This window comes from Thamnophis elegans, chromosome Z, assembly GCF_009769535.1.
Source record: "Thamnophis elegans isolate rThaEle1 chromosome Z, rThaEle1.pri, whole genome shotgun sequence".
NCBI classification, from domain to species: Eukaryota; Metazoa; Chordata; class Lepidosauria; order Squamata; family Colubridae; genus Thamnophis; species Thamnophis elegans.
This window is the reverse complement of record NC_045558.1, coordinates 52,755,068-52,767,180: the sequence shown is the minus strand read 5'-3', so window position 1 is coordinate 52,767,180 and position 12,113 is coordinate 52,755,068. Positions and strand designations below refer to the sequence as shown.

The following is a 12,113-nucleotide window of genomic DNA, read 5'->3' as shown; positions in this document are numbered from 1 at the left end:
CGGCAAAGGCTGACAGGCAACCCCCTATTGGGAGACCATCCAGATAGTCACTTCTGACGTCTGAATGGTCGGTTGGAAGAGCCCTTAAAAGGTTTCTTGGGAGGGAGACATTTATTTCCCTTCCCAAATCTGTCCTGAGATTGGTAGGACTACCTGAAGTTTAATTGGCATTGGGGATGAGAGGCATAGAACCCCCCATCCTCTCCCCAAAAGGGAGATCTGTGGTATGAGGGAGCAGATTTATTTTCAGGTTTCCAAAAAAGGGAAGGCAGGACCTTGCGCTTGTCGTGAGATTCCACCTGGAGGGGTTCTAACGGAGCCCCAAAAAGTTTTTCTCCCTCAAATAGAGCTGAAGCCAGCTTCCACTGTTTCTGGTAGAAACAGAAGAAGCCATGTCTTTAGATGAAAATCTGACCGAATTGAGGGAGGCGTCAGCCGCAAATTCCATGGCAGCTTTAATTTTGTTGAGGTCACTATGGGTCCTAGTATCAGAAGGGGGAAGCCGTTCCTGGATCTGTTTGATCCAGAGAATGGCAGCTCTGCTGAAAAAGGAAGCAGAGATAGATGATCTAACTGCCCAAGCCGAAGCCTGGTGCCCTTTGACCAGCATTTGCTCTGAATGCATCTTCAGGCTTCAAAACTCCCTCTGGGGCCCCTGTCAGAACCAAGGAGAAGGACAGGGCCGCCACAGGGATGGGATTTCCAGGAACTGAGCAAGCTCTTGCCCCACATTGTAGAGCCTCCTGTCCAGAGAATTAGGGAGGGGACCCGATCCCGGGGAACCCCATCGTCTTTGGACCAGATCCAAAAATAATTTGGTAGAGGGGATGACTTCTTTTACCACGGTGCACTTCAGAAAAAGAGGATCCTCTTGTTCTCTAATTTCAAGTGTCAATTTACTCATTTCAGCACAGTCCATTATTTTTCAAATAACTTCTTCCTGTTTTGGTATTGTTTCATTTTTCCAGTTTTTTGCAAATATGATTCTGGCTGCTGTTAACACATTTACAATCAGATATTTTAAGCCTTTGTTATAAATTTCTGGTATGATCCCCAATAAAAAGACCTCTGGTTTAAAGTCTATTTGTTTGTGTGTCATTTTCTCCAACCACATGTGGATTTTAGTCCAGTATCTTTTAGCTTCAATGCAAGTCCACCACATGTGATAATATGAGCCCGGTATCTGATGACATTTCCAACACTTTTCTGATTTATTCTTGGACATTCTTGCAATTCTGGTTGGGGGTAGATGCCACCTGTAAAACATCTTATACAAATTTTCTCTATATGCCGTAGACATTGTCATTTTATAATTTTGAGACCACAGTTTCTGCCATTTCTCTAAATCAATCCCATACCTAAAAAAATTTCCCCAAACTATCATAGTTTCTTTGACTTGTTCTTCTTGTAATTTAACCTCCAATAAATATCCGTATAGTTTTTTAATTACTTTTTCATCAGTACCTGTTAAAATTTTGTCTAACTCAGTCATTTTATTGTAAAAACCTTTGGATTTTCTATCTTCATTATATCTAGATTGTATTGGTACATATGAATACCAGTTCATTTCTATCCCTTCTTGTTTCAATTCTTGAATAGATTTGAGTTCACCCTCTGCATTCAATATTTCAACATATCTAACTGTTTGTTCCTTTTTATATATTATTGGATATGAAAATGCTTCAATTGTTGATATCCAGACTGGAATTTTTAAGTAGTGTAATCTTTTAACCTTTTCCCAGTTTAATAACAATGCCTCCCTTATATAATGTCGTCTAAAATAACCATGTGCTTTAGTTCCCTTATACCATAAGAAAGCATGCCATCCCAACAGTAAATCATGACCTTCTACATTCAATTATCTAGAATTTTTTAATGATATCCACTCCTTAATCCACATCAAGTTTGTTGCTTGGTAGTCTAGCTCCCAATCAGGTAGGCCCAATCCTCCTCTAATTCTAGCATCTTGTAACAATTTAAGTTTTATTCTAGCTTTTTTCCATTGCCAAATAAACTTCAAAACTATTTTGTTTAAATCTTGAAAAAATTCCTTACCCAATCTGATTGGGATCGTCTGGAACAGGTATAAAATTCTAGGTAAAATGTTCATTTTAATTGTAGAAATTCTTCCCATCATTGATAGATGCAAATTTTCCCATTTCATCAGATCAGTCGCTATTTGTTGTTTTAGTCTAGTATAATTGTCCTCCTTAAGAGTACTGCATCTAGGTAATAGATATATCCCCAAATATTTAACCTTGCTTGTAATTTGAATCTGCAAAGTTTCTGACAACTCTTCCTTTTGTGTTGCTGGCATATTCTTTGTCATAATCTTTGTTTTGTCTTTGTTTATTTTCAAGCCTGCTACTTTTCCATATTCCTCTATTCTTTCTAGCAGTTTGGGTGCTGTTTCTAATGGATCTTCAAGAATAAAGACTAGATCATCTGCAAACGCTTGTAGCTTATATTCTTCTTTCTTAATTTTCATTCCTCTTATTTCTTCTTCTTCTCTGATCTTTCTGTTTAAGACCTCTAATGTTAAGACAAAGAGTAATGGTGATTATGGGCAACCTTGTCTCGTACCTCTCTTTATTTCAATAGGATCTGTTAATTCTCCATTTACCATTATCTTTGCTGCTTGTTTCTGATATATCATTCATATGGTTTGAGTAAATTTCTTACCAAAGTTCATCTGCTCCGGTTGTAAAAACGTAAATTGTCAATTCACATTGTCAAAGGCCTTCTCCGCATCAAGAAACATCAAAGCCATTTGTTTTTCGGGGTGGGCCTCATAATATTCAAAGTATTCAAAATCATTCTCATATTATCTTTAATTTGTCTCTTAGGTAAAAAGCCATTTTGATCTGAGTGGATGAAGCCATTTAAATATTTTTTAAGTCTCTCTGCTAGTATAGATGCAAATAGCTTATAGTCTGAATTTAATAAAGAGATTGGTCTATAATTCTTAATTTGTGTTAGATTGGTCTCTTCCTTGGGTAGCAATGTAATATATGCTTCTGACCATGACTTCGGTATTGTACTCTCAAACATCACCTTCATTCATAACTTGTAGGAGTGGGAGAGTCAAAATTTCTTCAAATGTTCTGTAAAATTCCACAGGTAGTCCATCTGGTCCTGGGGCTTTCCCGTTGTTTTGTTTTTTAAGTGCATCTGTTAGCTCCATCATTGTTATTTTACTTTCTAGCATTGTTCTAATTTCATCTGATATCTGGGGAAGATTGGCATCCTGTAAGTACTTTTTGACTCCTCCCTCCTCCACTTTCTCTTGTTCGTAGAGCTTAGCATAGTAGTCTTGTATAATATTTTTTTTCTCAGTATTTCCATACTGAATTTGTCCTTGTTCATCTCTTAATTGGAATATTTTCTTTGTTTCTCTCTCTTTTTTCAACTTATATGCCAACCACCTGCCTAGTTTATTTGCATTTTCAAAATAGTTCTGTTTAGCACCTCTAATTTTTTTGTGCCAGTTCTTCCTTTTCCAGTAGGTCCATTTTATGTTTAATTATATCCATTTTTATCTTAACATCTTTTTTTGTGGCGATCTCTGTAATTCTCTTTCAAGTATTTTATAATCATTATCTAAGGCTTTATGCATTTGTCTTTTCTTTAGGTTTCTTTTCCTTGTATAGTCTATTATGAGACCTCTAATAACAGCCTTCATTGTGTCCCAAAGATTCTGCATTGTTGTATCTTCTTTCCTATTTTCTTTAAAGACAAGGACTAACTCTTTTTCCATTTTTTGTACAAAGTCTTTTTCTTTCAATATGGTGTTATTTAATGTCCATCTAGATCTTGCCCTTTGGCCTTTCCACTTAATTGAAATTGGGTTGTAGTCCGCCCAAGTGCTTGCTCCAATCTCAATTTCTTGTACATTGCAGCTCAATTCTGCTGAAGCCCATATCATATCTACTCTAGAAAATGATGAATGTCTATTTGAATAAAAAGTGTATTGTTCTTTTTTGACATTTCTTTCTCTCCATATATCTTTTAGATTTACTTCATCTATCATCCTAAAGAAGGATTTTGGCAGCAATTTTCTATTTAACTTTTTTCTTTTGTGTGTTTTATAGTCCATATTTTGGTTCACGATGCCATTAAAGTCTCCCATCATACAAATATCAACATAGTCTAAGTCCAAAATTCTTTTATGTAATTTTTTATAGAATTCATCTTGTTTTTCATTGTGGGCATAACTTGAAATTAGAGAACAAGAGGACGAGCAATTTTATAAGATAAGGGACTTGTTTTATCAGTGGCTGGGGGAAAAAACTTGGAAATGAAAAATGTTTTACTCATGCTTTAACTGAAGGAGTTAAATGAAAACACAATCATGCTGTGAAATAAATTAACAACGATACAATGAAAAACTGATATATCTATGAATTGAATACTTTAGAATTTTTTGCTTTAAAAAGGATAAGGATAATAATGATTTTATGTATACTTGATAGAGGATTGGTGATATAATATATAACGTTAAGAACATATTACAATGATATCTTGTTGTTGATAAATAATTTTATTAAAGGGAATAATTGAGAATTGGTATATATATGTAGCGACTATTTAGAATATTTTTGTTGAAAAATGAAGGAATAAGATTTCTGTTTGAATGTATGATGTACAAGGATAATAATGAACATAAGCATACCTGATAGTTGATTGGTGGAATTATGCATAATTGAAAATAGTGATATACAAATATAAATGGTTGGTAAAAAAAAAATTTTCTATCACATGGGGATTATATAAAGGTATACTGTTATCAAATAAACAATCAAGAATGTAGGGGAATTATGATTTACTGGAAAAAGAATAATACTAATTGTAACTGAACATATACTGTACAATGAAAGTGAGGTATTTAGTTATACTAGATGAAAAATCTGAGATGGTAAATGTTATTCGAGATTATGGATGTTAAAACACCGACATGCTGTATGTGATTATGCTTTTTTTTGTGTGGTTTTTTTTTCTTTTTTTTATTGTTGTGTCTATGTGTTGTCTATGTAATAAAAAGAAAAAATTATATTAAAAAAAAGAAAAGAAAAAGAGGATCCTCTGGTTCCCCCATTCCTGAATCTGCAACCTGAGGCAGGGCTAACCCCACCTTGGAAATCTTCTTGGCCTTAAGTAGAAGGGATTTAAAGGCAGCTGGTTTGAATAATCCTACGAAGGTAGGCTGGTCAGGAGTTAAATCTTCATCTTCAGAGTCAGAATCCCTAACTGCCTGCTTCTCTTCCACCCCCACTGAGGCCTGATCAGAATGAGATGGGATTGATTGTGTGGATGGACTTTTGCTGGTGTGAAAAGGTCTAGGTGATGGCACACTGGGAGCAGGTAGAGAAGCCATTAGAATAGCATCCTGTTGTTGTTGCTGGAGGCTAGCTGCAATCCCCTCGGATATAATGGAGACCATATCCAGCCCTACTGATAGTGAAGGACCCTGGGGCACTAAAAATGAAGGCTGTATCTCAGGAGAAGCTGTGAAACAGAAGGAGCTGGAGATGGTTCAATAGGCCCAGAATTGGGTTGGTGTGAAGACTCCTGTGATTCTTCCTCACTATCTGAGGACAGATCAGTGGGCCTTGGGCTTTCTAGTGACAATGGGTCCAGCAGAAATGGATGACGGCTGGCAGGGCACTCTGCAGAAGCTTGAGCAGCTAAGCTCTGCGCTTTTGCAAACTTCTTGTCCAGCTGGCACTGATGATGGTCTTCTGCCTTTTGGGCAGCCTTGGACATTTTAGGAGGCCTGCCCTTAGGGCAAGGCTCTGGGGCTGGCCTTTTCTTTGTGGTTGTTACCCCAGATGGACCTGCCACCGGGCTATCAGGGGGTGAAATGACTGGGCTTGCCTGGCCTTGATCCCCCCTCGTAGAAGCCATGATAATTGGTGGTTCAGGGACTCACCACAATGAATCTTGCACCTGAAGCGGCTAGGTGCTGAGAAGAGACTTGGCGCCAAATTAAACAGTCAGGTGAATTCAAAATGGCCACCAGAGCTTTTGGCACACAGAAAATGGACGCTGGAGCTCTGAAAGAAGGGGGGGAGAAAGCCTCTGGAGGTGTTTTTGCAGCTGAAGAGCAGCCAGCAGAGCAGCAGCACTGGATTGCCAGATGAGGTGGTCTCACGGTGGGCAACAGCCATTGGGTTGCCGCCCATGGGCTTGTCCAATGCTTATGTGTGACGGGGTACTCCAGAGTTACATCGTGACACCCGCAATCTCAGAAGAGCAGGAAAAAAGCTGTTTGCATTGAGAAGAGCCTTCACGATTGAGAAGAGCAGTAGCAAAACTTTAGACGAGTCAATTTGAATTTTGGGGAATTAAATTTGGAAAAATGGACATGATTAATTAATTAATTTGGAGGACAGCTAATTTATGTGTCCAGTCCTGATAGGACTGAGTCTAAAGCTGAGAGAAGTCACCAGGGGTACCAGTGATGTCACAGCTATAGAATCAGTCCGATTGGTCACTGGCCAGAGACAATCCATCCTGTCTGCTATCTTCACCAACTCAGGAGAACTGTGTTATTTTCATGGAACATTGTTTAGTAAATAAAGAACAGTCTTATAAATTTGATACAAGCAAACACATACTAACACAGCCTTTATAACAACACATTTCAGTAGTTCTTTCAGTGAACAAATAAATCAGTGCAATAGTAAATGTAAGATTGTTTTAATAACAGGAAAATAGTTCTGGGAATTTCTTAACCCAAGCCATTTAAGATTGAGCAATAGTTTGAATAAGCTTGATATAAATTAAGTACAAACATAAATTAATCAAGTAACTGAAAACATATACAACTTTAATTAATTTATTAAGAAAATAAGTTAACTTGCTTTTTAAAAACATGTCATACAAAATTTACCTGTCTCAGAAGTTTCATGTCAACTAAGATAAATGCAATGTAGAATAAAGAAGCAAAGCAGTTTAAGAAGTTGAACTGCAAAAAAATATAGAAAATTAATTAAAAGGGCATTCTATCAGTATATTCAGAAAGAGTAATGTCTGATTCATATGGCATAGCCATCAAACACACATATATAAAGTGTGTATAACTGATTTTAATTAGTTTGAGAAAAATATTTTATGAACTAGAGGTAGATCCCAAGATTTACAATGCTACTTCAATCAAGTAACCACAACCCAGATTATAAGGTAAAATCTATGCTGTTTTTATTTTTAATTAAATTTTAATGTTTATGCCTTTTCTTCTATCCAAAAGAAAGATTAAATCTGAATTTAAAATGTTTAATGCCCCATTTTGTCAAACTAGAATTGCAAATTCCAGTTATAATTTATTTGAGAGATTCTTCTCTCCACTAAGAATAAATGCATGCATGCATGCATGCATGCATGCATGCATGCATGCATACATACATACATACATACACACATACACATAAAAGAAACTTTCCAAAAATTATAATTAGGACAAAATAATTTGGATTATTATCCCTGAATAACAGTAATTGTCTATTACCGTGTTTCCCTGAAAATAAGACCCAGACTTATTTTCTTCTGGACTTGAAAATAAGCAATGGTGCTTATTTAAAAGGTCTTATTTAAAAATAAACATGTACATTTTATATATAATATAAGCTTACAAATAACAACTTTATATCATAGATTTAATATTTCAGAACTCAACTACATAGAATCCCCTTTTTATTCATACAGATTTTTTAAAAATGACAAACTAGAAATTTACTAGCTCTGTAATCTTTTACTGCACTGTGTGGAACAGTTTTTACTTGATAGGAAAGCAAAGATTTCCCCCAAATAATTATCTGAAAGTTGATCTATGGTGATCAGCTCATAAGCATTTATCCACAGTAGAAGAAAATAATCTTTCATTATCAGCTCTATAAATTTTTTAGTTGCAACAATGAGTTAAGTATAGTCCTTTTGGGTTATCTTTAAGATACTAATTAGTATCATAAAAGTAAGTCAAATTAAAATTTTATTCTAACAATGTCAACATACAATTTGAACTGCAATTTTCAAAAGATATAGCAAATAATAAGATTTTAGAGTTTACATTCCCTAAATATGAAATATCTGATGTACAGATATTATTATCCTACCTTTTAGCAGTAGAAGCAACAATATCAAGAGAGCTACTCCATCGTAAAAGAACGCTTTAAGAAAATCCATCACAAATCCTGACCCACAACATAACTGATCCCATAACAATCTAACTTTCTCACTGCAATTTTATGGTTATGGATCTGGCAGTTTCTTTGAGCAGAAGTTACTTCAAAATAATAAGCTTAAGAAAAGTTTGTTAGTACTTCACGGGGACGTGGCTAATTGAACAAACACATGGGAAGAGATCTCTGAAGGATTTCTTCATGGAGTGTTGCTCTTCTGCCTTCTAACTGAAAGAATTGATATATTATCAGTTTTTATGATCCACCCAGTCAGAATGTACCAAAGAACTTTCCCTCTGGACTCTTCAATATAGCTGCAAGCTGGCAGATTGCTTTTGGAGTTGAACTCTGAAGCTGCCTGCATGCTAAAAGCTGGGAGGGAATGGACTACAATTTGTTCGGTGGGCTGAAGAAGCTGTCATGTTTGGAAATTCATGTTTCAAACCAACAATAAGTTATGCCTTCCTTATCTTAATCACCTTCAAAGACTATTATTCTACCTTATCAATTTAAAAGAGGCTCTTTCTAGCAACAGCTATACCTTTTTGAAGACTCGCACCATTTTAAGGATTTCTTTTTGTCTTAAAGAACAAGAAAGAAGGCTACTAAGGCAAGCCAAATAAAGAAGTGGGCTAAGAAAAAAAAGCTGAGAAAGATAAAGATTGAAGCCATGATATTAGCTTACTATTGTAGTAACTGGCAGCTTGATCTTCTCAGCTGTGGGTAGCTAAACTTTTTTGATTCTGATTAAAAGAGGAAGCCAAGATGGTGGAGCAAAGTATTAGAGATATATTTGAAAGGTCTCTAAATAAAATACGTCAATTTGTAGATCAATTGTTCTCTGAGGTTAAAAATCCTCTCAAAGTACTTGTGAGATGCAAAATGTGGAGAATGTTACCAAATTACTGAGGCAACTTCACAAGTAGCTGAAAATGCAGAGGAGTTTATCGCAGGTTTGGAAGAGCCGGATATTAACTTTCATTTTTACTTCACTAGTATGGTTCAAATGAAACCACTTAATACAATTGAAAGAAGAACTCCGAGAAAATAGACAAATTTAGGACTTTTTCTTTAAGGATATTAACAAGTTTGCGGATCTTGTGATAAGAAGAAAGGACTTCAAGTCTTTGATACTTCCAGAGAAGAATTTTTTTTTTACTCCATGAAGATAAGCTGGAAAGAATGACTTAAATTTAATGAGTTAACTGGAATCATGATGCATTTTTCTCTGGTTGTTATGTGCAACTGAAAGAAAGATTTAACCCAAAATTTGCAAATATATATATATTTACATATATATAATGCTTTAGTAACTCTTAAAGTAGGCAAAAGCTATTGAAAATGTATTTGACAGTACCTGTATTAAGAGAAAGTAAAAGAAAATGATGTACCAGTTTAAAAGAAAACTCTATGTTAAAAAGGATGTTTATAAAAGAAAATAATTATTCTATAAAGGGTAGTTTGGAGGGATGGAGCTAAATGCAATATTGAAGTTTAAAGCTTGTATGTTAGTTAAAGAATAAGATGTATTAGAAAGTTTTGACATAAAAGAAGAAAGGTGTCTTTTTTGTTTTTAAAAAGTATAGTAGTTTGAAGGAAAAAAGGAAGGGAAAAGGGAAAAAAAGACACCACCACCCTGTTTTTTTAGGCCAAAGAATTTGAAAGAATACAATTAATTTTGTAAATAAAAATGGTGACAGTTCATAAAGATTACTAGGTGCAAATAGAAATACACATTATTTCCATAGCAAGGAAGATAAAGCAAGAATGGTTAACTTGATTACTTTATTTAAAGAGGAAAATATGTTCTTATTTGGATATCACTTCTGGAATTTGTGCATATGAAGAAAAAAAAAGAAATTTTGATCTTGGTTTTGTTGTATGAAAGATTTGGTGTTATAGAAATAGCTAGTTTTAATGTGCAAAAGCAAAAGTTGAGGCTGGGTGTGTTTATCTTGCACTGTGCTAGAAAGAGTTGGATGTCAGTGCCTCCTTTTCTTTCTTCTTCTCTTCCCCCGATGCGATCCATAGACCTCTTTACTCAATGCAACCCAGGCAAGCCAAAAGGTTGGATGCCATGATCAATACAGAAGTCGTTTATGATCAAAAACAGCACTCTAAAGTCAAACTCACTTCAGTTGGCTTTCTGCAGAGATTATTACCAATCATAAGCAAAATGCCTCAATTATACCTACCACCAAGACTTTCAAAACTAAGTGATTCTGATATGAAGACTCCAATCTATGGTTTTCTGAAATTCAATTAAAATTGAGAATATTAGATACCATTTATACTAAGTGAAATATTTTGTTTTCAAATGAAGGTAAGAGTGACTATAAAAATGAAAAGTGTGAGAAACTGCAGAATGTATATTTTAAATTACAATATTTATATCATTTGTATGCCTGATTACGTTAATAACTTCATTACAGCGAAACAAAAACATAAAAATAAAATAGTACAACTAAATACATTAAAAGTTATTTGTTAAAAGGTCTAACAAATTAAGGAGGTAAGATTTTTTTTTCATCAAGGTTTTCTATTCATATTACTTTGAGATTTATAATTTTACAGAATGCATTAAATGTTTAAACAAAACATTAAAAACTTTACATTCAAAGTTAACATTTTTTATTGAAGCTGTCAATTATTAAAGAGTGTTAACAATCTGACTTTTATTCAATAGCCCAGAAAGTCTTAATCAAGGAATCTTAAAGCAATAGTTGTTTCCTAATAATTTTTTTTTATTTTTCTTATTATAGAGTTATTTTAAACATCAGACCACTTAGATTTTAAGAAGATGCACTATCAATTTCAGTAATCTAGAGTCCATACTACTATACTATGTGCACAATTATTAGGCAAATGAATATATTGACTGTATCATTATTTTATGCATATTTGCCACTCCCAAGCTGTATAAACTTGAATCTTAGTGGATATAAATATATCAGGTGATGTGTAGTTGTATAATAAGTGAGGGTGAGGCCTAAGGAGATCAACACCTTATATCAAAGTGTGTGTTGTTATTAGGCAGCTTCTTTTCCTCAGGCAAAATGGGCCAAACAAGAGAGTTAACTGACTCTGAAAATTAAAAAAAATTGTAAAAAATATTTCAGAGGCATGCAGCACTCTTGAAATTGCTAAGATATTTGGGCATGATCACAGAGCCATCAAATGCAAGTACCTAATCAATAAGGTCTCAATAAACATATTGAGAAAAAAAGACACACATTAACTGCCAAAGATTTGAGAAGAATCAAACATAAAACTACCAGGAATCCATTATCCTACAATGCTATCATATTCCAGAACTGCAACCTATCTGGAATGCTCAGAAATACAATGCGTTTAGCACACAGACATGGCCAAGGTAAGGAAGGCTGAAATCTGACCACCACTAAACAATACACATAAGTTGAAACAGCAAGATTGGACCAAGAAATATCTGAAGACAGATTTTTCAAAGATTTTATGGCTGGATCATTAATGAGCACAGAGCTCCACTTCAACTCAGATGCCAGCAAGTTGCAGATGTAGGATTAGTATTATTAAAGATGAGCTAGTTGGACCTTTTCAGGTTGAAGATGGACTCAAAATCAACTCCCAAACCTGCTGCCAGTTTTTAGAAGACACTTCTAAAAAGTCTGCATCTTTCAAAAGGACTGATTTTTATGCCAGACAATACTCTATTGCATGTATCAAAGTACTCCATTGTGTGGCTAGTCAGTAAAGGCCCTAAACATGAAATAATAATGACATGGCTGCCTTCCTCATCTGACCTAAACCCTATTGAGAACTTTTTGGTTCTTCTTAAATGGGGGATTTAGGGTGAAGGAAAACAGTACACCTCTTTGACCAGTGTCTGGGAGGCTGTGGTTGCTACTGCACAAAAAACTGATCACCAACAGATCAAGAAACTGAAAGATTCCATGA

General features: G+C 34.9%; 1 protein-coding gene across 2 annotated transcripts in view; it reads right to left on the bottom strand.

Annotated features, from left to right (window-relative positions):
• The window catches only part of ANO10 (anoctamin 10), a 144,847-nt gene that overhangs the window by 94,521 nt on the left and 38,213 nt on the right, over positions 1 to 12,113 (bottom strand). For both annotated transcript variants that reach the window (XM_032235659.1, XM_032235658.1), the window contains exons 7-8: positions 10,373 to 10,428; positions 6,893 to 6,967 (exon numbers count right to left, since the gene is read on the bottom strand). In XM_032235659.1, the coding sequence (XP_032091550.1) occupies positions 6,893 to 6,967; positions 10,373 to 10,428 (131 nt within the window). The remainder of the gene's footprint in view (positions 1 to 6,892; positions 6,968 to 10,372; positions 10,429 to 12,113) is intronic.